The following is a 26,997-nucleotide window of genomic DNA, read 5'->3' on the forward strand; positions in this document are numbered from 1 at the left end:
TACCAACCAGTAAGAGTTCCGGCTCTCACAGACCTGTAAGTTTTGTCTTTAAGAAGCCCTCCCATTCTCCACTCATTACCTGTATTAACTGCACCTGTTTGAACTCGTTATCTGCATAAAAGACAGCTGTCCACACTCAATCAATCAGACTCCAACCTCTCCACTATGGGCAAGACCAGAGAGCTGTCGAAGGACATCAGGGACAAAATTGTAGACTTGCACAAGGCTGGGATGGGCTACAGGACAATAGGCAAGCAGCTTGGTGAGAAGGCAACAACTGTTGGCGCAATTATTAGAAAATGGAAGAAGTTCAAGATAACAGTCAATCTCCCTCGGTCTGGGGCTCCATGCAAGATCTCACCTCGTGGAGCCTCAATGATCATGAGAAAGGAGAGGGATCAGCCCAGAACTACACGGCAGGACCTGGTCAATGACCTGAAGAGAGCTGGGACCACAGTATCAAAGAAAACCATAAGTAACACACTACGCCATCATGGATTAAAATCCTGCAGCGCACGCAAGGTCCCTCTGCTCAAGCCAGCGCATGTCTAGGCCTGTCTGAAGTTTGCCAATGACAATCTGGATGATCCAGAGGAGGAATGGCAGAAGGTCATGTGGTCTGATGAGACCAAAATAGAGCTTTTTGGTTTAAACTCCACTCGCCGTGTTTGGAGGAATAAGAAGGATGAGTACAACCCAAGAACACCATCCCAACCGTGAAGCATGGAGGTGGAAACATCATTCCTTGGGGATGCTTTTCTGCAACGGGGACAGGACGACTGCACCGTATTGAGGGGAGGATGGATGGGGCCATTTATCATGAGATCTTAGCCAACAACCTCCTTCCCTCAACAAGAGCATTGAAGATGGGGCGTGGCTGGGTCTTCCAGCATGACAACAACCCGAAACACACAGCCAGGGCAACTCAGGAGTGGCTCCGTAAGAAGCATCTCAAGGTCCTGGAGTGGCCTCGCCAGTCTCCAGACCTGAACCCAATAGAAAATCTTTGGAGGGAGCTGAAAGTCTGTGTTACCCAGCGACAGCCCCGAAACCTGAAGGATCTGGAGAAGATCTGTATGGAGGAGTGGGCCAAAATTCCTGTTGCAGTCTGTGCAAACCTGGTGAAGAACTACAGGAAACGTCTGATCTCTGTAATTGCAAACAAAGGTTTCTGTACCAAATATTGAATTCTGTTTGTCTGATGTATCAAATACTTATTTCATGCAATAAAATGCAAATTAATTATTTAAAAATCATACAATGTGATTTTCAAGATTTTTATTTTAGATTCCGTCTTTCACAATTGAAGTGTACCTATGATGAAAACTACAGACCTCTACGTGCTTTGTAAGTGGGAAAACCTGCAAAATCGGCAGTGTATCAAATACTTGTTCTCCCCACTGTGTATATATATACATATATATATATATATATATATATATATATATATATATATATATATATATATATATATATATATATATGTGTATGGATGTGTGGGGTCTTTGTGTGTGTATGTCTTGTTGTGTCTGGCTCTCTTCTTGGGACTACAGTGCAGTAATTGGTCTTTATTTTGATTTCTGTTGACAGCATAATGTAAATGAAGAGCTCTGTATTTACCCATAAATGTTAAATGCGTTTCTTTGAATTTCCTTAATATGCTTGTAATCATGGCTACAGTGGTAATGATCGACATTTTTGTCGGTAATGTTTGTCAAAGTGAATTCAAAGAATGCATAATTTATAAGACCGTTAAGTCAAAGACAAAACCATTTACATCACAAAATGAGAAAGCTCACCAAGTATCCACGGTAGAATCATCCACTCAACAAGTGTAGGGGTTGGGCCCTGCATGTGTAGGTCAGTGCGTGCAATTTGCTGGGACGCAAGGAGCAACAGCAGCAGGAAAGTGAGGTAGGAAGCAGTGTGGCAGATGAACTTGATGAAGGGTTTCCGAAGGAAAACGGCAAGGGCACTGCGCGGTGCCAACAGGTAGCTTGTGGAAAGCGCGGGGAAGAGCAGTGAAATTCCGGCACATGTGAGCAGTTTCACGGCCCAGTGGCGTCGGCGCCATCCTGGGAAACCAGCATACCACAGTGATGCCAGCAGCTGCTGACAATTTGGCTGTGCCACAAACTAGGGAGAGGAGTGAGTGAAAGATCATATGAGGGAGGGAGGCCCAAAGTTCATCAATTATTAAAAAAGAGAAAACAGGTAACTACAGAGATATTAGTGGTGGAGGTCCCGTAACATTAAGGAGGTTAGTACGGTGTCAGAGTAGTGTTTCTATGGGCAAATAAACCCGGTTTGTCCCATCTCCTCTCCAGGGCAGGTTTACTGAGAAACCATTGGAAATTAATCCACACCAGTGAGGGTTGTGTGATTAACAAGGCCTGAGTTACTCCACCACTAATCATTATGGCAATAATAATTATTTATTGAGTCTCATTAAGATGAACTGTGCTTCAGACGATGACAGCGAAAACTAGAAGGGCACTCGGTAGAGCGCATACCTCCACCACACAATGCCTGATCCACGAGAACATATCATTTTTGAAGTATCATGCTATACAGTACTAGATTGGTTTGGGCCCAATCTCTCAATGGTGAAGAATCTTTTAAAAAATTATAGTAGTCGGATCCCGATCGGGATCTTCACCAAAATTAAATCATTTCGTCCTCGTCACACACCCAACCCTGTCCACCACATTTCATCTGGATCCGTCCACAACCTTTTGAGATATCTTGTACACAGACAAAAAAACAAATGGAAAATCACTCATACAGTGAAAACTTGGTAAAACAGCACAAAGTATAATGGTACTCGGTAAATCGCATACCTCTGCCAGGTGGAACAGTTTACGTTTTGTATCCTACTGATGGGCTGGATCCGAACCAAAATCCAATCCTCTTGTTCTTGTCACCTGTCAACTCATCCACCTTGTTTTGTCATAACTAGTCTACAACTTTTTGAGATAGTGATATATTTAGTTGTTGGCACTATCTATCAACTTTTAGCCCTGTGTTGACCTTACAATTAAATGGTAGTTGAATTCAGAGACATGACATGAAAATGCTCTTCAAATTTCAAGTTAATCGGATGAAAATTGAGGATTTTAGAAAATTTTGTCCGAATTGGCCTTTTGGTCTATTTTAACCTTTTTAGCCTATGTTTACTTCAAAATTAATAGGTGCTTAAATTCAATGACCTGATGTGAAAATCCTCTTTAAAAATTTTGAGTTAATTGGATTAAAATTGAAGATCTTAGAAATTTAGTCTTTGTTGACCTTTTGGTCAATGTTGACCTTTTCACCTATGTTTCCCTCAAAATTAAAAGGTGGTTTAATTCAGTGACCAGATGTGTCAGTCCTTTTCAAATTTCAACTCAATCGGAAGAAAATTGAGGATTTAGAAAATTTGGCCCAAATTGGCCTTGAGGCATATTTTGACCTTTTGGCCTATGTTTACCTCAAAATGAATCGGTGTTTGAATTCAGTGATCTGATTTGCAAATGCTCTTCAAATTTCAAATCAATCGGATGAAAATTGAGGTTTTTAACGAAAATTTGGCCCAATTTGTCCAAATTGGCCTTTTGGCCCATGTTGATCTCAAAATTAATAGGTGGTTTAATTCAGCAACCTGATATGAAATTTGAAGACCATTTGCACGTCAAATCGGATGAAAATTTACAATTTTAGTAACAATTAAAAAAATTGGCCCATTTTGGGTTGACCTTATGGCCTATGTAGACCTTTTCGGTCGACAATTTTACGAAACTTCAATACGGGACTGCCACAGGGTCGGTGACATTAATCCCTGAAAATTTCAGAATGATCGGTTGAGCGGTTTGGGCTGGAGGTGTGCGGACACACACACACACACACACACACACACACACACACACACACACACACACACACACACACACACACACACACACACACACACACACACACACACACACACACACACACACACACACACGCGATCAACATAAAAAAAATTTTTTTTGCCAAGTAACAGACAGAAAGGGGTGAAAACATAACTTCCTACATCTTCAGTGGTGGAAGTAAAAATCGCACAAGGAAGAAGAACATCAAAGTTTTTTTGCCATTCTTTTATTCGAAATTTGTCTCAAAGATTTCAACTTCCTGTGACTTTATCACACCTGACTTGAAGAGGCATTGAGATTCAAGCTTAAGATTCCATTTATGTCTGTGTACAAGCAAGATTATGATTGGTGTTGACCAGATTATTAAATTATGAACGATTTCATGATACTTCAAATTTTATGATACTTTTACCCTTCTGGTAAAACGACCAAAATCACGAATCACTGCTCACCTTCACTCTTTCATTCCTCTTTTTTCCCACCTTTGTAATAAACTCCCTCACTCTGTTCAATCGCATTCTTCCCTCCAGGCTTTCAAAATAGAAGTTCACCACCACCTATCGCCCCCCTTCCAAATCCTCGATCTTTTCTACCCCTGTTAATCCACCCCAAACCGACTTCCTTCAAATTCCCTGCTTTCCTTCCTGAGCGTCCCTGTAATGTCCATCTTCTATTCCCCATGTTCCCAACCCCATCTCTCTCCCTTCCACAGATCTCCTTATGTCTCTGTTCCCCACTGTTTTGTCCTTCCCACACCCTTCTTGCCTCATGCCCTCCTTGCTGTATGTTGTGTGTTCGCTCTCCTACGAGCCTCGATAAGGGAAACAAAAAAAATAAATATTTAAAATATATAAAATACAAGCTGCTAATTGAAAAAGCAAAGCAAGAATCTTGTAATGACACACATTGCTCAATGGGCAGCAAGTTGTGAACTGAACGAGATGGAATTTGCAAAATTGGGAAAAAGATAATATGGATAATGTGAGAAGGTATCAATGTTATAAGTTGGAGATGAAGTGAATTTTTACTTGTGTTTAAATGCAGCGACACTCGTCAGATTTTAAAATACAAATGATTCATGTAAGGATAACAAGTTTGGGTGCATGTGTGAAATAAATAACTTCTAAAACGTAAAATAAACACCATATGTTACAATGCACAAATTTAGTTTAACAGTCGACTTAACAATTAATTAACCCTCCTCCAAGATATATATATATATATATATATATATATATATATATATATATATATATATATATATATATATATATATATATATATATATATATATATATATATATATATATATATATATATATACATACATACATATATATACATACATATATATATATATATACATACATATATATATATATATATATAAACGCAAAAGAAACTTACCACTTGTTTGAAATGTAATAAAATTGTAACAGTTCAAAATAAAACAAACCAACAATGGCTAATTGAAACATTGGCATTTTATTGATGACATGTCAAGTTTTTGACCAAGATACACCATCTCATAAGTTTGTTCTACAGTACAGAACAGCACAGGGTGCAATGTCAGTCCCCTTTCAATAGCGTGTGTGGCCACCATTGTTTTGGATACATGCAGTGCATCATCGACGCATACTGCCTACCAGTCTTTGGATGGATTGCTGCTGGATTCTGTTCCACTCAGTCCTCAATGTCTGAAGCCATCTGACTTTGGACCATCTGCCTGTCCTGCCTTGCAGTGGTGACTCTTGGCCTCCCTGATCGAGGTCTGTCATCTGCAGAGTTGTGGAGGGTGTCTATGTCCACCAGGGCCGATATCGTCTGGTGTGAACAGCCAAGGCGACGTGCCACCTCACGATAGCTCAATCCGCCTTGCAGTATGCCCAAGGCACACTGCCGTTGATCCCTTGACAGTCGTGGAATGTTGATTGAAATGCCCATTTTGCACTGGCCTTATTAAAGCCAATATCAAGAAATCAAGTGCAGCTCATTAAAATCATCCCGTACCACTTGGCTAATCACTGACAGTCAAAACGGCTGTTCAACAGCTGTGCTATGAAGTGACCATCCATGACCGTTTTGTCTGACAGGAGGACACTATTGTCCACAAATTTACTACACGCAGTGTTATTGTTGATATTTGAAGGTTTAAAAGGTGGTAAGTTTCTTTTGCATTTCAGTGTATATATATATATATATATATATATATATATATATATATATATATATATATATATATATATATATATATATATATATATATATTGTTTCGAATTCGGAATTCGATTGCACACAACATACAGGTTCCTTTAGTCAGCTCTGTCGATAAGTGCTTGTTCCCGAGATAGCTCACCTTTCATTGTTTAAATGTTCAGAAATCGATTAGATGCGCTGCGGATCGATTTAATAGTTAGGGAACGAAAAATGGAGAATCCCTCCCCCTCGACTGCGAAGAAGAAGAACCACTCTGCCGTCCCGTGATTCATGATGTCAACAACTCCCTCCTACCCGTGGTTGAGCGGGGGGATGGATCACGAGGGCATGAGTCACACCGGGCATGGGGGAGGGGGGCGGAGAAGGATAAGGACGAGATCCTTTCTTTGTTCGTGCGCAGAGTTGGGGTAGTAATCTTTTTGCTTCGGCACAGAGTAGTCGCGCAGCTGACCTTCGGGTCCTGTTTGGCTTGGGTTTGGGTTGAGGCCTTTGGAAGCTTTTTGCTTCTGCAGAGGAGTTGTTCAGCAGAGCTTCGGGTCCTGCTTGACTCTGGTTAGGGTCGGAGGCTTTTGAAAGCTTTTTGCTTCAAGCTGCCTTGTTTGGAAGAAAGTTAAGCCGGTTGCTCGGCCCGAGCTGCGAGTGGTGGCTTCTTCTTCTTGGTTCGTGGAGCTCTTTGTTCTCCATTTTGGTTCCCGGCTTGGTGCGACTCATCGACCTCTTCTTGGAGGTGGATCCTCGGGGAAGCGACGCATCGACGGGAAGGATTGGCACCTCGTCTCACCAGCAGGTGTTGAGAAGTGCGGGAGGATTCGAGGGAGCTCGGGAAGGATCGCAGCTCACGGCAATTGGGTCCAGCTCACTCTCGTTGGAGCCCGGGTCTGAGCAACTTGAAGACCACACGAGGTGGAGAGGTTCGAGATAGGTTCTGGGTTTCAGCTCACCTGTCCTCCGAGCTGGAGCTCGTTATTAAAAGCCTCTGCCACCATTTCTTGGGTGAGTGTGTGTGCGTACGTGTGTCCGAGGGCCCGTCTAACAAGTCGGAACTGCTGTTAAGTGCAAGTGACTGTACATAATAAGTAGACGGTTGTAGTCTTTGTCTTGCTCACGTCTTGTCCCTATCCCCATTCATTGCATGCTTGTATATATCTGCATTGCTTCTTTGACCGTATATGTGTGCAAATAAATGTCCTTGTGTGAATGTAAACCTGTTCGTTGCGTCCATTCCCTCATTGAACTGCCGCATCTTGCACTCGGAATATAGTTGGTTTTTAAATAGCTGGTAAAGTGATCGGGTCCAACGGGACTGCGCGATAATACCCCACTCGGTTATCCCAAAAGGAAGCTAGCTGCTTAAGCGGCTCGTTTCCAAGCGGTCCCGTTGAGGTACAATCTCTCGGTAACCTACCCGCGCGAATAATTAGGTAAATCGAAGATTTGGCGATCGGACCCTGTAGCGCGGGTAGAGTGCGGACAAGGTTGTGGTGTGGTTAAAAACACACCCGTGGCTGGTTTTAATCATTGATCCGGAAATCCGCGACTGGATTGTCCGTTCGATGGGCGAAGCAACCGCTATTAGCTAAACGTGGTCGCTCGCACGCCGACGGGAAATCCGTAACAATATATATATATATATATATATATATATATATATATATATATATATATAGTTACGAATCTACTGCCCGCCCAGCGTGAGGACTGCTGCTTTTGCCAATGGTGGCCGTCTCGCCCACCGGACGGACAATTCAGTCGCGACCTTCCGAAACAACACCGGAAACCAGTCATGGTTGTGCTCCAAATGCACAGCACGGCCTCGTCAACACTCTACCCGCGCATGACAGGGTCAATCACCGAATTATCGATATACCTAAGTATTCATGTGGGCAGACTACCGAGAGACCGTACCTCAGCGAGATCTGCTTGGACACGAACCGCTTAAGCGGTTCGTTCCGTTCTGGGATAACCGAGCGGTGTATTATCGCGAGACCTCACTGGACCCAATTCTTTTATTGGCTTTTTAAAAGCTCGCTATCATTCCGAAAGCAAGATAGCAGTTCAATTGGGGAAAAAGGACACGACGAACGGGTTAACATTCACACAAGGACATTTATTTATAATGCACACGTGAACAGGGATGCAATGAATGGGGGAAGTGGACAAGACACGAGCAAGGTAAAAGCACTACAGCCATCTATGATTATTATTTACAAGCACTTACACAGTTCTACTTGCGGGACATGGCGCCACAACATTCACACAAATAAAAGCAAAGAAAGACCCCCTCAAAGGCAAGGGAGTCAGACTGGACCTGTAGGCCTTTATGTCCAAGGAGCCTGGTTGACTGAAGGGACTCCCAGAGGCCGCCGCAGGTTACCTCCACCCTCGTGGTGACTTGGTTGGGCGACCCTCAATGGACCCTCTCAAGCACTTCCACCGACTGACTGCTTCACCCAGACCGAGACCTCCACCGACCGACCAACAACCAACTCCCTTCGGTTCTCTCCACGCAGCTCCTGCGCTGCGTCCTAGAGTACCTATATATAGAGAGTAGCGACAACTCAGCTATAGGCGCCATTTTGTTTCACTCTGGATAACGCGCGGTGCGTGCGCTACCGCCGTAGCAGCATGCATGAATGAAGCAATACATCAGGAGGGTGGGATACATCACTGGACATATATATTTATTCTCATGTTTTACTCGGCCAAAGATCTTGATTATAGAATCAATGGGGTTGAAAGTGATAAAATGTTAAAATGCATGTACTCATTACACGGGAAACTCAGAGTAAGTTTGCCAGAGAACGAGACATTTGGGAGAAACTCGGCCTGTGTAGGCTTATGACATGAAGTCGAGCCAAATAAAAATCTCGAGTCCATAGGCCTAAGTTGGGGCCTCAATTTGATCCATACCTGCCCCTACCCATCCCTCCCCACCTCACCCATCTTTACTTTTTTCATCTCACCACATTATCATCTCACCCATAACAAACAAAAACAACAAACACCGATACCTACATGTAATTTATCATCATAGTTACCACCCAACACGCTCTCAAACACACCAAAAAGTGACTATGCCAAAATGATTGTATCAGATTTCAAAAATATCTTAACAATTGAAATGACCCTTTTTATGGGCAAAGAATAGTTAATTGCACAGGCCTGCTATGCAATTATTGGATGAATCTATGAAGCACGTTCATGTCAAAATGCTTATGTTAAGTATTCAACTGGTACAATCTTGTGAAGAAACAGTCCATGAAAAATCGCAGTAGGTTTGACTTGCCATTTTATTTCTGTCAACAGTGTTCCATCAATTTGCAAGATGATGAACGATAAAGAAATGCTACAAATTATAAGTACAGGTAACTCTGCTTAACTTGAATCTCTTGGGACCACAGAAATCTGTTCGACGTAGAACAAATCTGCCTCACAGAAGGTAAATAACACGTCTTGCATAATACGGTTTCAAAATTTGTTTGAACTTGTGCGATTATTCGACTTAATAAGGCTGACTTACATGCATGCAGAGTTACCTGTATTGTTCATACACTGCAGGCATTTTCAAATTCAAGTGTATAAATACGTAATATCATGATTAGTTATATATTAGTGTTTACAGCAAAATTAATTTTGGTGAAATATTAACAACTTGACAGCAAGTTTTCAAGACAATACTACATGATTGATGATTCTGAACAAAAATGGAAATACACCAAATGAAAGTATGAAGGTCAGAGATTGTAGGCTGGATTTTTTTTTAATGAAACCCCATCTAATGTGTTGCCATGTAACCAAATAAACAGACAATTCATTACAAATTGTGTATTTTCATAAGAATGTGCAATTTAGTGATAAATATGTAAATTAATTGGGTTGCTAAATAATGATTGCCCATATTGTTAGCTTTCTAGATGCCAACATCCCAGACTACCATTGATCCTTACTGGGGTTATGATAATAAATAAGATCAACGGCATGCATAAAGAGGGCCCCCAAATTTAAAGCATTTCATTTTTGGGGCAGGTGTGGGGGCAGTGGTTCTATAGGTAATTTTTTGTTCCAATTTAATCATACAGGCTATAAATCAAATAAATCAATAATAATATCATTTGCTGCTATGATTGATATAATTCTTATTACAATAATCTTTACCATGGTAACACATTCAACGCATATACAGTAAGACTTATATACCATACATGTCAATGTCCATATGTGTACATTATTTTGCCCTTTTTTTAGTCTAAAACTTGACTGGTTTTTGGTCAACATAAGAAATAGACAAATACCAAAATTGTTCATCAAATTACTTATCAAAACAACGAATTTTCTCTTCTTTCCATAGATAACAACTTCTAAAAGCTTAGATGTCCTTGAAAGTTTATATGGGTCACATGATGACATGCTTCCAATACCGGGAGCCGTGCCTAAAGGCACTGTCGACGGCTAAAAGCTTAAATGCAGAAATTGAAAACGAAACCTATACATCCTGTACCCCTTCTCAGATTTGTTGCTGCACCCAAAGGCGCAACAACCCGTCATTTTGACTAATAAAGTTTCACTCAGTTTCAAACTCGGTCTCTCTGAGCTCACTCGGTGAAGATCTGGATTCGATGCGTAGCTTGGCGCTAGAGTGTGAAACAAAATGGCGCCCATGTGTCACGTGACCATCAAATTCTGGTCCCCCTATGTCGCTACTCTCTATATATAGGTACTCTACTGCGTCCAGCAGACCCTTTTTATTCCCCCTTCCTTCTCACCCCGCCCTCCTTCCAGGTCCTGCGGGAAACTTCCAGAAGGGGGGCATTTTCCTCGTGGGTCGGGGTTTTTCGTAGCAATCATTCTGGTAGCGCTTCTCTGTTCTCCCTCCACTAGCCCCTCCCCCATCCCGAAGCGTGGGAAAGCAAGAGGAAAAAATCCGTGCGTTATCGGAACGCCTTCTTCTTTCTCCATGGCAGAGACGGTTTTCGATGCGGAGAGGGTTGTAGCGTGGGTGTGGAGAAGGTGATTGGTGGTGTGGTTGTTGTAATGGTGGCGTGGTTGGCATTGGGTGGTGGTCGTGAGGGTGGTGTGGTTGGGTGCTTGTAAAAAGGTCGTTGGTCCAAAATAATGATCGCAAAGAATAACGGCTAACCCAAAGATCACAGCCCTGTCCACACTAATAAATTCCCTTTCGACAATGGTGGGGAAATCTAACTGAACACACACTTAGCGATATAACTGATCTTGGGGATCTCCTTTATGGTGCTCTGTGAATTTCCACAGCCATAACAATAACAATAACAATAACAATAACAATATATATATATATATATATATATATATATATATATATATATATATATATATATATATATATATATACTATTTCAGCACAAAATTGTATTTTAAGCACACTTATTTACTTAGAACTACAGTTGACATTTTTCAAAACACCATGCCCTACACCATCATTATAAAGATGTTTATTACTTTGATTACATGACATCCCAGTAAGCCTTTCCCTCAGCATTCCCATACCGAAAAAGTATTATTTTCCAAAATGAACTATGATCTGGGCCTTCATTGTCGGCAAAGGTCAGTAAGTTGAAATGACTGCCTTTGCTTTTTTTGAACATCCCCAGTTGACAACAAACTCAAGTTCATGCATTCTCATGTCTGTGAGGCTGTTTCTTGACCTCAAAACTGTTTTAAAGAAAATGTGCAGGAAGAAGTTAATTATTTAAATGGTCGATCATTCCACAAAGCCCGCAACAAGTGCGTGTCCACTCTAAAGGGAGCCAGAAAACAACATCTGTCCAATTTGAAGAATGAACTTTCAAACTTGTCTCCCTCTAAAACCTTGTGGTGCCTGCCTTGTCAAGTCTGTCTGGTGTATGCTCCCCTTCCCTCTCTTCAAATGGCACCACAGCCGACTCCGCTCGTGAGAAGGCCGAATGCCTCAATTCTGTATTTGCTTCAAAATCTCGTGTCCCACCCCCTCTCCGTACCCACCCTTCCCAGAAGTACCCAACTGCTGCTGAATTCTGTGTCTTTTGCACAGTTTCTGGCAATCCTCGACTCTGACTCTGCAACTGGACCAAACAGCATCAGCTCAAGTGGTCGAAAAACCTGCTCTGCTGCTCTTGCACTTCCAATGTCTGCCATTTCAGCCTGTCATTTACCATAGGTCATCTTCCATCTGCTTGGAAATTAGCCAACATCACAGCATTACATAAAAAGGTGCAAAAACGGATCCCCTTAACCACAGATTAATTACCTTACTTCCAATCATCAGCAAGGTCATGGGATTAATCATCACAGTCGACATAAAATCGTTCCTTTTCTCCAACAACCTCATCTCAGATCATCAGTTCGGATTCAGACCTGGTCACTGTACCTTGGATATGCTGCTTCTTCTCTCCCAACAAGGGCACCCTAGGACAGTGTTCTCGGCCCCATATTATTCCTAATCTTCATCAGTTATCTCTCTGACTCTGGAAAATCCTCTTTATCTCTTTGCTGATGACTCCACACTCTACCTTGACATCCCTCATCGTTCTGACAGACAGGCAGCAGCCTCTTCCCTCTCTTCAGACCTTGATAAAAATCACAATCCGGTAAAACACTTGGAATATGTCTGTCAATCCTGACAAATCCCACAACCTCACTTCTTTCTCCGAAAGGACCACAGTACAAATCCTCCCATGTTCTCCGTCTCTGTCTTCTTCCACCTTATTTGTGGTCTTGCACCCTCTGTATCCCCCCTCCCCACTCAGGTATTTGCAGGATGCACATGCTCCACCAGCAACCCCCCTCTAGTGAAACTGTCTAAATCCAGAACCACTGATCACCTCCATTAATTTATTCCTTTTTTCCCCCACCTGTGGAACCGCCTTCCACACTCTTCAATCTCAATCTTCCCTCAAGGTCTTCAAGACAGCAGCTGTTCACCACCATCTAAAGTCATCCTCCATCCAAACCGATGATCTTTTCTACATCCATTAAACCTCCCCACCCTCCCAAAATTTTTCTTATGTATACATCTTGTCCACTTCCTCATTATCCCTTGCATTGTTCCCTACCTCTTAGAGTTACCTGCATTGCTTGTTTGTCCATCTCCATCTACTTTCTCCCTCTGCTCTGATGTTGGTGTCTCCCCTTTCTCTTGCTGTTGTTCCCTTTGTTATGTTGTGTCCTCATTCTCCCATCTCTCTCTTCTAACCCATTCCCACCAACCACCTTTTCACTCCTATTTCCTATTCACCCTTAATGGGTTGTAAATAGGTCTAATCGTATCACTCAAACATGCAGATACAGTGTTACCTTCCTGAAACTGTTCAATAACCATACTTTCAGCCGAACAGTCAAATGTGCAGCCACATGACTGCTGATTTAGGTATCCTGAGATGTAAACCATCTTGTCATAAATGAAGATGCACAGGTCATTCCTTCTTTACCAACCCCACCCAATGCCTCCTGGATTTTCTGCTCCCACCCAACACACCCACACTCCTCCCCCACCGATAAAAGCCATGTCCACACTCCCTTGGCCACACCCTTAACCATACTCCTCCATGTTCCTACATGATCCATCCTCCCACAACCCCTCCCATGCATCCAGCCATCGACCACGTGACCTTTTCCATTTTGTTCACTAACATCAAAGGCTGCTCCAATCTCATGGAACTCTCCTTCCTAGTTTCTGCCTCATCTCCAGATGTTAGCTGTCTTACAGAAACTTTTCTTTCACAGGATGTCCTCGACTCACTCATGTCCCTCCCTAGTTGTAGTTTACAGCATTGTGACAGACCTAATGCTTGTGCTGCTGGTGGTGTTACAGTCAATATCAGAAGTTACCTTTCCCAATGGCAAAACCATCAAAACTTTGTCTCCACCAAAACTTGCCCAATATCTCTCAATCCTGACCATTTTTGCATAATTTCAAAATTGAAACTTTACAGTGTGGTCTAGCAAGGCAAAATATTGTGATAGTATGTCCCCAAAATAATTTTCAGGTGCACATTGTGTCCCCGAAAAAATGATCACGATGTGCAAGTTTAACACTTTTTGCATTTTATAGCACAAAAACTCTACAATGGCGTTCAGCAAGGCCAAACATGATTACAGTTTGTCCCAAATACTGTATATTTTACAGCTGAACAGTGTGTCCCAGAAAACATCACTTTGTAGAAATATCAACATTTTAAATAGTCCACCAAAGGTGGGTCAAACTCCGCACCGACACCCGGTGGGCAGGAGTGCCAATGGTCTTCAGGGATCTACCAAAGTGCTGCTGTGTCTGCCAGTTTAATCAGGTGCATCCTCTCTTCTAGCGATTGGTCCACTATCTCATCATCTCTGCACATAGTGTCTGGGACTCATTTTCAACAAACTCTCTCTTCGGCTCGTCTATTGGTTCCTATTTTGATGTCTACAATATTCTGCCCGCATCTTGTCTCTGGTAGAATGATTCAAGGTGTGAGGCAATTACCAGAAAGCAACTTGCCTTTTTGTCCTGCAAATACAACCCCACTGATGGGAACCTGCACTGTCTCCACAAAGCTTCTAAGCACTGTGTTTCCATCCTCAGACATTCATCATTAGGCCAATATGAGGATTGAACTCATACAGTAGGCCTGTCACCATCCACAAAACATAGTGGCAGTTGGTCAAGTCTGTCTCTGGAGCATGTTCATTGTGCTGCTCCTTTGCTCTTGAAGGATGTCGTCATGATGGGAATTGCTCCTGCTGAGACTGACTCCCTTGACTCCGTCTTTGCAGAAAAGGCCAAGGTCCCTCATTCTACTCTTCCTGTGTCCATACTACACAGTTTCATTGAAAATATTCAACAAAATGTTAACTTCCCTCCTGCCAAGGTAGAGACATTCCTAGCCTTTCTTGACTCCTCCCATACTCCTGGTCATGATGGCATCAGTGTCATAATACCTTTAAGAAATGGTTCATCTGCCTTGTCTACTGCTCTGTCTCTGTTCTTTTCCAGGGAATTTTCCAAGGGCCACCTGCCTGCATCATGAAAAATCTCGAACGTTACCAAATTTCTCATAAATGTGCCAAAGTGAACCATCTTAACAATGGACCAGTCAGCCATTTCCCCCCATCATCAGCAAATTCATAATTACAGCAGAACTGAGGACTCATCTGTTCTCCAACTCTGATTTCCAATCATCAGTTTGGATTCTGTGCAGGTTGTTCCACCTTGGACATGCTTCTTTCTCATTGTCAGCATTGTATGGATGCACTCAATCTCAAATAAGAGGTCAGCGTTATTTCAATGGACATCTCTTGAGCTTTCCATACTGTCTGGGGTCCAGCCTTGCATTCCAAACCGCTTGCTCAAGGTACCGGACTCAGGGATCCCCCTTGAATTGTTGTCAGAATTTATTTGTGAGCGGAAACAACAGGGAAAATGCCACTCGAGTGATATTCCACTGTTTGTTGTATCTGCTGCTAAGAAATCCACCTCGGTAAAGCCATTCGGGTTAACAGGCCAGAATCTAGTTTTATGGAATCCCTGCCTGCAAAGCCCCATCTGACGGTTTGGAGTCTGGCCGAGAATTGAACACAGGCTAGACAGTTCATCAAAGGTAAGTGCACTACTTCTGAACTATCCTACCGGATCAAATACTCACCAAAGTTGTTTTATTCTTTCAGAATAAAGGAGAATTTTTAGAAAACAACGATGAGACTGAAAGAAAACGTGACTACTGTCATGACAGCATTGGAATCACTTGTGGATGTGACATACGGGTACCAGGAGGCTTTTCCAAAAATAATTCAGTGACCAGTTTTGTTTTGATGCTATTGGAGCACAATTCAGAATACAATATAATGGAGTTTTTGTTTTTTTTTCAATGGAATTCGACTATATTCATTTGAACCAGAACACAGCCAGCTTATTTGGAACATATGAACCCTGTATCAAATTCTGAGGAAAGTTACAGTGATAGTTCGTTGGGGCTCAAAGGGCAGGGAAGGATCAAAATTGGTATGGTGGGAATGCAGAAATTTCAGGGCACTATTGAGTTCTTGGGAACATATATGATGCAAGTAGGTTTTGGAAGCAGCTTTTCTCCATTTTTTTCTCCTGTTCATTCACACAATCAAACAACTGACACAGAGGCATCTACTATGCTTTTCCTTTTTCCTGGTGAAAGAACGCCACATTCTCACAAAATATCACTCTCATGGCATTATCGAGAGCTAGACATGGAGGCATGCGACATGCAATGTTCATCATACTTTACAATGAATTCTTCCTGAAGGCTCATATATTCATTCAAACTTTGGTGGATATTTTAAAGGAGGGATAGTTACCTGCTCGATAACGAAATTTTAACCTTTCCCTTGAATTTTCATTAATTTAATGTGCCGTCAATTATAAGAAGTATCATGGATGTAGGTCCCCACTCTGGGCAGGTGCAGCTGCTTCCTATCTCACTCCCTTGGAGGTGATATAGGTTAAGGATCCTGTGTTATTGGCTTATCTCAACAAAAAGCTGAGTCTCAAGGTCAGCTTCTCACTCTCTCCCCATCCCCCCCCCACCCCCCCATACCAACCCACCATGGCAGGTTTGTGTACTCTAAGTTTTTTTTATATCAATGGAAAAAAAAGTCTTTATAAGGATCAGAGTCAGTCTGCATCAGCAGAAGGTCGGATCAGCCTCCCCATTTGAAAAAGTGCAATTCACACATAGATGTCCATGAACTGTCTCAAATTAATGATTACGTAGACTGACACAGATGCAGATTAAGATTTTTTTTTTTGGGCCATAGGCACGAACAGCATCGCTTCCACTCCCCACCACTCTCACTCCTCTCCCAACAGGTCAGGTCAGGTTTGGGAGCATGCAGGGGAGCAGGTGCGTCGCTGTGTCCGCTTTCTGCTGGTACTCCAGGTGCTATCCCCCAGGCAGAAGTCTGGCCCATCCCCATTTCCTTGAACTGCTGATCAATCTGCTGCAACCATGAGGCACGTGGTCAGACCATTGGCCTCCTCCACTCACGAGGCTACCTCGCTGAGAGAATCTGGTGAGCAGGATCAACGGCAGGAAAACGAACCACATGCCCATACAGCCGCAGCTGATGCTCAAGGACTATGCAGGGAACAAATCTCATTTGAGTCTCTCTAAGCAACTGCTCGTTGGACAGAACGTCCAATCAGCGATAGCCAAGGATTCTCCAAAGAGACCTGGTACCAAAGGAATTAAGTATAATTCTCAGATCCCTGGGCAGAGTCCAAGTCACATATCCGGAAGTCAAGACTAAGTACCACGGACCTGAAGACTCGGACTTTTGTCCTCCTGCACAGGTAGCGGCAGTGCCACAACTCATAATCCAGTGAATCCACGACTCCCCAGGCCCGATGCAGACGTCTATTCACCTCTGGCTCACAGACAGCAGAGACATGAATATCACTGTCAAGATAAGTGAATCTCTCTGTCACCTCAATATCCTCACCACAAACAGGTACAGACAACATAGCAGCATCCAATATGTCATTGAAAGCCTTGATCTTAGTTTTGACACAGGAAACCCTAATCCCAGCAGCTCCGACTCTTCATTCAGCAGAGAGGGCCCTCAAAAGGATATCTAGAGTTTCCGTAAAGATGACTGCATCATCTGCAAAATCAAGGTCAGACATCTTGACATTCCCAAACGGTGCACTGCAATTTGATCTCTTTGACATCCTCTCCAGAATCCAGTTCATACAAGCACTGAAAAGTGTGGGGGCCAGTACACAACCCTGACAAACTCCAGTAACAACTGGAAATAAGTCGGAGATGGTATCACCACATCTTACAGCACTCTCAGTACCAGGGTAGAGTTCAGACATCAGATTGATCAGTTTTGGTGGAACCACACAAAGACCAGTAATCCTACAGAGGTCATTCTGATTCACTGAATCAAATGCTTTGGAGAGATCAACATAAGCTGCAAGCAGCCCCTGCCAAAGCTCTCGTCTGCGTTCGGTGAGGACCCGAAGAGTAAGGAGACAGTCAATCGTTGACCTCTTTGGTGTAAAGTTTGATTGCTCTGGGCTCTGTTGCTCAAGGAGATGGTGGTGAACCCCATCAAGAATTATCCGAGCAAAAACCTTGCCCGGCACTGAGAGGAGCGTCACACCTCGGTAGTTGTTGCAGTCCTGGGGATCACCCTTCCCTTTCCAGAGAGGGCCAACAAGGCTCCTCTTCCAGTCAGTTGGGATGATGCCTGTGTTCCAGGCAAGAGTAGCATGCAACGACATGAGTACAGCATTTTCACCAACCGTGAGAAGTTCAGCATGGATGCTACATATCCCAGGACCTTTACCCCTTTTCAACCAATTCACCACAGCCTGTATTTCCACAAGCAAAGGGGGATCACAGTTGATTGGAGGGTCAGCAATAGGGATAGCAACACCCCTGACATCCAACCCAACAGCTCGTGGAACAGCCGCTCAAAGTAACAGGCCCAGTGGGTCTTCACTTCGGACTCCTCTGTCAAGAACCATAACCCTCCACTCGAACTGTAGTTCACCGAGGGATGGGCTTGGAGGGACGTAATGCGTGCATTCCTCTGTTAGCAGGATGAGAATCACTTGACCACAGGTGATGCTCAACCTCATCACAGAATCCTCGCACAAAGGTCGCCTTGTCCACCCACAGTGCACGTACAGTTTTACACCTCAACTCCCTGAACAGCTCAGCTCTGCCATTAAGCCCTGCCTTGTGACTGGTCAAGGGTATCCAGTGTCCCTTGAGAGACAAAATTCTTCTTCACCCTTCAGTGAATTCCAAGCCATCCACTGGCAACATCAAGGATGGTGGTCTTGAAGGCATTCCACAACGTTTCAGGCTTCCCCAAAGCACCCAGACCCCCCAAATCCCCACTCAGCCGGTTCACAAACTCCTCAGCTACCTTCTCATCCTTGAGCTTGCCAACATCCAGCCTAGGCTGGGATGGTACCATTCTCCTGGATTTTAGCTGCAACTTCAGAGTTGCTACCACAAGCCTGTTGATCGTATTGAGGAACTGAGCACTCCAGTAGACCCTGCAGTTCTGGATCATCCCCCAGCAACCATCAACGAGCACATGGTCAATCTCCTTTGCCACACCACCAGTGTTTGAATACCATGTCCAGCGATGAGCTTGTGGGCGTTGAAACCATGAACCAGCAACCCTCAGTCTATGACTTCTTGCAAAGTCAAGAAACTTAGTGCTATTATGGTTCAGAGTTCCAGACCCATGGGGACCAACACGTGTCTCAAAACCATCCTATCAGTTGCAGTCGATGCATTGAAATCCCCAAGACGAGAAGAGTATCTCACCTGGGGCACTGATGAACCACAGACTCAAGCGTGGAAAAGAATGCATCCTTCACGGTGAGATCACACACCTCAGTCGGAACATCAACACTGACCAGGGAAACAACACCCAAGGAGTGAGGAATCCTCAGTCTCGTAATGCACTTGTTGACCAGTGTTACCTCAATTATCATTGGAATCAGCTTATTGGACACAGCTGCAGCAACTCCTTGGGCGTGGTAATCATTAGAGCAACAAGACCAATAGTAGGTGTAACCATCTACCATGATCTCGCCGCAATCCGGTCTCCGAACCTCAGAGAGTGCTGCAATACCGTTGTTCAAAAGCTTGAGCTCAGATTATAACAGAGAGAGGTGATCATCATCTCTTAGGGAAAGGACGTTCCAGGCACCCACCTGAAGGTACTGCCTCAGGTTTACCCAAGGAGACCACAGTCATGTGGACCACACCTCAGCACCACCCTGACACAAACTCCCGCCATCCTCCTATCATCAGAGTGATGTCCCAATCCCATCATCCGGTGAGCTGCCCTGTGAAGGGCAGCTGTGCAAGAGATATTTCGACGGAGTGGGTTTTCAATTTTCTTTGCGTTCTTGTTGTGTTTTGCGGAGTGAAGGGTTTTACGGTGGCCGGAGTGCAAATCCTGCCACCAACCTCCTAAAAAAAAAAGAGTAACCCAACTGCAGGAGGACATCCGCAGACACAGTTGGGCACTAGATATGGATGGCCGGTGGCTCACAAGGAGCACCTCCGCCCTTTGACAGGTTTTGTTTTTAATCATCTCAGTTCTTTCCACAAAGCTCAGAACAAGTGTGTATCTACCCTCAGGAGAGCCAGAAAACAACATCTTTCTCATCTCAAGTCTGAACTCTCAAACCTCTCTCCCTCCTCAAAATCCTGGTGGCGTTTAATCAAATCTGTTTCTGGTGTATGTTCCCCCTCCATCCCCTCCCTTACCTCAAATGGCCGCACTGCTAATACCACACGTGATAAAGCTGAAAGTCTAAACTCGGTGTTTGCAGCTAAATCTTGTGTCCTAAACCCATCACTTTCTCTACCCACTTTACCCAGTCGCACCCAACTGTCCCTGGACTCTGTGTCCTTTTCTCCTAACAAGGTGGAGAGCTTGCTTTCAAACCTCGAGTCAGATTCTGCAACCGGTCCAGACGGCATCAGCCCACGTGTCCTCAAAGCCTGCTCTTCTGCTCTTGCTCACCCTCTCTCTGTTCTATTCACCCTCTCATTTGCCCAAGGTCATCTGCCATCTGCTTGGAAATCTGCTAACACCACTGCCCTGCATAAAAAGGTGCAAAAACAGATCCCTGTAACTACAGACCAATCAGCCTTCTCCCAATCATCAACAAGGTTATGGAATCCATCATCGCTTCAGATATGAAATCCTTCCTCTTCTCCAATGGCTTGATTTCCGATCATCAATTTGGTTTCAGACCAGGTCAGTCTACCCTGGATATGCTGCTTCTGCTCTCCCAACAATGGGTGGAGATCTTCAATGCCAGACAGGAAATCCGAGCCGTATCCCTGGACATATCACGTGCTTTTGACACAGTCTGGCACCCTGCCCCGCTCACCAAACTCTCTTCCCATGGTATTCAAGGCCATCTCCACTCATGGCTCGCAGACTTCCTCTCCAGTCGCAGTCAACGTGTGGCCATAAATGGAGTTCTTTCATCCCCTCTTCCTGTGCAGGCTGGAGTTCCTCAAGGTAGCGTTCTGGGCCCTGTTCTTTTTCTGGTTTTCATCAATGATCTCTCGGACTCTCTGGAAAATCCTCTATTTCTCTTTGCCGACGACTCCACCCTCTGCCGTACCATCTGTCATCCCTCAGACCGGCAAGCAGCTTCTTCTTCGCTCACTGCAGATCTGGGTAAAAATCACAAACTGGTCCAATACGTGGAACATGTCTTTCAATCCAGACAAATCTCACACTCTCACTATGTCTCTTCGAAAGGACCGTTTAGAAACCCCCCCCATCCACTTTCTCAACAATCCTCTGGAAGAAGTCTTTTTTTTTTTCAAGCTTCTGGGTCTCACTATCTGCCATGATCTTTCCTGGGAAAGTCACATTTCCAACCTCGCCTCAAAAGCCAGTCGCCGACTGGGAATCCTCCGTCGTGCAAAGTCCTTCCTCGGCTCTCTTGAGCTCCTGACCACTTACAAAGCTTTTGTCCGTAGCCTGATGGAGTACTGCTCTCCCCTCTGGGCTGGTGCTCCTGCCTCCCACCTTTCTCGGCTTCACGCTGTCGAAACCAGGGCATTTAAGATCATCGGCATCTCCCGCAATGAAGCTGAGTCTTTGGGCCTCTCACTCAATCACCGCAGGATGGTCGGTGGACTTTCTGTCTTCTACCCACTCCTCTCCAGCCTTGCCCCCCCTACTCTCTCTGCGATTTGTCCCCACCACATTTCCACAGGGCGCTCAAGGTCCGCCAACAACCCCCTTCTGGTAAAACTACCAAAATCACGAATCACTGCTCATCTTCACTCTTTCATTCCTCTTTTTTCCCGCCTTTGGAATAAACTTCCTCACTCTATTCTTTCCCATTCTTCCCTCCAGGCTTTCAAAACAGCTGTTAACCACCACCTCTTATCATCCCCCATCCAAATCCTCGATCTATTCTACCCCCGATAATCCACCAAAGCCCACTTCCTTCAATTCCCCTGCTTTCCTTCCTGAAAATCCCTGTAATATCCATCTTCTCTTCGCCATGCTCCCCGTCCCATCCCCATCCCTCTCCCTTCCACAGTTCACCTAATGTGTCTGTTCCCCACTGTTTTGTCCCTTCCACTCCCGCCCCTCTTGTCTCATGCCCCCTTGCTGTGAGTTGTGTGTTAGCTCTCATACGAGCCTCGACAAGGTATACAAAAAAACAAAAAAAATCCTGCTGGGTGTCCATATCTATAAATCCTACTCTGTTAAAAATATGAATGTATCAAAATGCAAGAATAAATCGACTCCAATGAATGTTTACATAATGCATTAATAACGAAGCGAATTATATCACAAAACACTTTGCTTAAATTATCCATTCAATTTTGCCACACACAAAACTTTAAAAGAGCAACCAGAAATTACAGATGCTCACCTTGACTTGCTTTATGTGGTCTTGTGTGGTGTTTGTGTGCTGATGTATTTGTGTTTGTGTGTTGTGATGACAATGTATTGACGAGGTAGGTTTATGTTCATACAAAACATATGAGGACAAAAAGACCTTTGTGGTTATCATTGTATAAATTCATTTTCTAATAGTTTTGTTCATTCACACAACTTATTTTCAGGTATACAATAGTTTTAAACTTTCAGACATTGTAAAGTATGTGCATACACATTTTATAGATCCACATATTTTACCGACGAAGACATTTTTATAATATGTATTTTATAGATGTGCTCTCGTTCTTAATACATGTACATTAGAGACGGACTCACATTCCTCACAGTATAACCCTTTAGACATGCCCGCATTGAAATAGGACGTAATTTTAGACATGCTCACATTGTATTCGTACGTACTTTATAGACGTGCTCACATTGCAATAGTGGGTACTTTGACATGCTCACATTGGATTAGGATGTACTTTATCGACGTGCTCGTATTGTAATAGAACGTAATTTTAGACAAGCTCGCATTGCAAGACTATGTAAAATTAGATGTGCTCGCATTGTGATAGAGTTGTGGGCGGGGGTTCGGCAGTAGGGTCGTCTCCACCGAACACCCCGGAATTTAGGTCGTGACTCTCAGACAACTCCGAAAGGTCACGGGTCCCTTAGCGGACCGTGGTCGCCAATATTCCGACGGCGTGGGGTAGGGTTAATTGCCTAATTTCAATATACCTAAGTACCCACGCAGTCTAACTACCGGAGAGGCCACACCCTCGGCTGACTTTGTCTGAACCGAGTCGCTGTTACCGACTCGGATCCAGCGTAACCGAGCGGGAGTTACCAAAGCCGCGCCAGTCCAATGACAACTTACGGCACCGACGGCCTCACTAATTCTCAATACACACCGTGCTGGGTCAATGAAAGAAAGTGACAGACAACGAGCTGGTACATTGAACAATTGGGGGGTTATTTGTCGGGGGGGGGGCAGGGGAGCACAAAGAGCAGAGTAATCCGAAAAAAAAGCAATGTCCAATGAACAAAAACACTTAACAATTTCTACTTACAAACGGGGCCCACGGACGGACGGACGGACGGACGGACGGACGGACGGACACACACACACACACACACACACACACACACACACACACACACACACACACACACACACACACACACACACACACACACACACACACACACACACACACACACGAAATGGACCCTGTGGGGGTCTGTATTCAGTCCCTCAGCCCAGGAGGGAAAGGCGAGCTGGGGACCAGGGCCTTGTCGGGTACCTCTCCACCTCGTGCGGTCACACCGTACTTCAACCACGGTGGGACTCGAACCCACACCTCCAAAATCCACAGGCCCACAACCCTGGCTGCTTGGTCTCCACCACCACGATGAGCCACCGTGAAGGACCGCAGACGAAAAGCCACCACGACCAAGACCAAGCCAATCGCCACGATGACTGCAGTACACTCTTCCTGACAACCACTCGACTCTTCTTGCCAGGTCCGAGGGATTTGTTTCCCTCCTGATTGGACGAGGGGTCTCGGGGCATCTCGAAGGCCTGCCCCCCGAAGAGGCTCTGTAGTAGCTTTCGGCACGCTGGCCTCCCATTGGCCAGAGCGCCTCGGCCCTGCTCGCCCTTTTCCCATTGGCTGGAGGAAATGCTCCATGCCCTTCCTCGGAGTGGAGCCTCGATCTGAAGCGATGGAGGCTCTGCCCACGCCTTCAGCCAAAAACACGTGGGCAATGGAGTCGGTGGTGCGGAGAGGTGGAGGATTGATGTCAAAAAAATAACTATAAAGAAACTTCGCAGCGCACACATGTAATTCCCATTAGACAGAAGGACGGGACCCTGACTATAAATACATACTTATCGAAATAACTGAACTGCAGGGGCTGCTGTCTGTTTGTGTGCAAATGGCTTCCAGATTCGCAACAATAGTACGTACTGTACTTTACAGACAAACTCGCATGGTAATAATACATACTTTTAGACATGCTCGCATTGTAATAGGACATACTTTATAGTTGTGCTTGCATTCTAATTGTGAATACTTTATAGAGGTACTCACATACTTTGTCGACATACTCACATTCTAATTGTACATACTTTATAGAGGTACTCACATTCTGATTGTACATACTTTAGATAGGTACTCACATTCTAACTGTACATACTTTATACATGTACTCACATTGTAATTGTAGATACTTTGCACATGTACTCACATTGTAATTGTACATACTTTATAGACGTACTCATTCAATTGTCCATACTTTATATAGGTACTCACATTCTGATTGCACATACTTTATCGACGTACTCGCATTCTAATTGTACATACTTTATATAGGTACTCACATTCTAACTATACATACCTTATACATGTACTCGCATTGTAATTGTACATACTTTATAGACGTACACACATTCTAATTGTACATACTGTGATGTCCACGGGACTTGAACAGTCCTGCCAACGTAGAATGAGCCGAAACGATGGAGGTGGTTTATTTTTTTTATCACCCAAAGATGGCGGTTTTATTCCCTCTCCAACAAACGGGACGAGGAAGGTGGCACGAGTCGCTTTTCACTGAGTTAATAATGTTTATTTCTCTAACCAGAACGATAATAAGACTCGGCAAGAGGAGGGATCCGGGGGCGATTCGACGGGAGGTGGTGTGGGTTCGGGCATAGGGGAAACACAAACAATTCCAATGGATATACAAATCTCAAACCCTCTAAGGCGCCAGGCACACACACACACACACACACACACACACACACACACACACACACACACACACACACACACACACACACACACACACACACACACACACACACACACACACACACACACACACACACACACACACACACAACTTAGCTAGTGGTCAGGCTTGCCCGTGGTGTCGACGTAAAAGTCACTGGATTGGTGCCGGACGAGCTGGCATTGCACCAGTCAGGGGCAGGAGACACGGTGGTGCCGAGGTTCCGTCAGCCCTTCCGCGCAGAACCACGGTTTCCGGCCTGTGAGCTTCAACCAGCCACCGTGGTGCGGTTCCTGGTGGTGTCGACCTCCTGGTGTAGGCCCAAGACCGCTCACAGCCGCCAGGGAGCCAGTTCTAGCGCCAAGATGCGAGCAGGAGAGGGAGGCAGGTCTGCCTGCCGTTCGGTCCCGTACTCCGAGCCAGCAGAATCCGAGGGCCAACCGAGGTGAAGCACGAGGCACATCGAGGAACGAACAAGGAGAGACAGAGACAGAGAGACAGACACAGAGAGACAGAGAGACAGAGACAGAGAGACAGAGACAGAGAGACAGAGACAGAGAGACAGACACAGAGAGACAGAGAGACACAGAGACACAGAGACACAGAGACACAGAGACACAGAGAGACAGAGAGACAGAGAGACAGAGAGACAGAGAGACAGAGAGACAGAGAGACAGAGAGACAGAGAGACAGAGAGACAGAGAGACAGAGACACAGAGACACAGAGACACAGAGACACAGAGACACAGAGACACAGAGACACAGAGACACAGAGACACAGAGACACAGAGACACAGAGACACAGAGACACAGAGAGAGAGAGAGAGAGAGAGAGAGAGAGATCTGTGGTGCCACCTCAACAAGAGCTTTTCCTTTCTCTCTCCTCCTTCCTTCCTCTCCCAACCAGATCGCTTTTTCTTCTCGAGTCCTCGTCACTTCCAATCGAGCCCTTTTATTGGCCCTCTGTCTGTCGCCTTCCGCCAATCGTGATCAAGGGGCGGAGCCATCCGCAGCACCGTCCTGTTATGTCACGGCAAGCCTACAGGAAATACTAAAAGGGGATACGCATAAACACTTACCCTAACCCGTCTCCCCCTTAAAGAAATGGACATTTACTTGACAATTTATCACCACTGAATTGCAACTTACTACATCGAGATCCTGGTACAACTCGAACAGCATGGCATACCTAATTAAACATCCTAATTACCCTTTGAATGCATACCTCCCCCCCCCCCCCCCTCAGACGTAACAATACTTTATACATGTACTCACATTCTAAGTGTACATACTTTATATAGGTACTCACATTGTAATTATACATACTTTATACATGTACTCACATTCTAATTGTACTTCCTTTATAGAGGGACTCACATTCTAATTGTACATACTTTATACACATACTCACATTCTAATTGTACATACTTTATATAGTTACTCACTCACATTCTAATTGTACATATGCAAACTGTACATACTTCATACATTTACTCACATTGTAATTGTACATACTTTATACACGTACTCACATTGTAATTTATATACTTTGGAGACATACTCGCATTGTAATAGTACATACTTTTTAGACATGCTTGCATTCTAATGGTACATACTTTATACACGTACTCACATTGTAATGTTACATACTTTATCGAGGTACTCT

General features: G+C 44.3%; 1 protein-coding gene across 2 annotated transcripts in view; it reads right to left on the reverse strand.

Moving 5' to 3' along the window:
- LOC147017898 (short transient receptor potential channel 4-like) overlaps positions 1-26,997 on the reverse strand; it is a 156,249-nt gene that overhangs the window by 40,220 nt on the left and 89,032 nt on the right. For both annotated transcript variants that reach the window (XM_085896961.1, XM_085896962.1), the window contains exon 4: positions 1,800-2,136. In XM_085896961.1, the coding sequence (XP_085753087.1) occupies positions 1,800-2,136 (337 nt within the window). The remainder of the gene's footprint in view (positions 1-1,799; positions 2,137-26,997) is intronic.

This window comes from Eptatretus burgeri, chromosome 10, assembly GCF_056783735.1.
Source record: "Eptatretus burgeri isolate ZD-2024b chromosome 10, Ebu_testis_v1, whole genome shotgun sequence".
NCBI classification, from domain to species: Eukaryota; Metazoa; Chordata; class Myxini; order Myxiniformes; family Myxinidae; genus Eptatretus; species Eptatretus burgeri.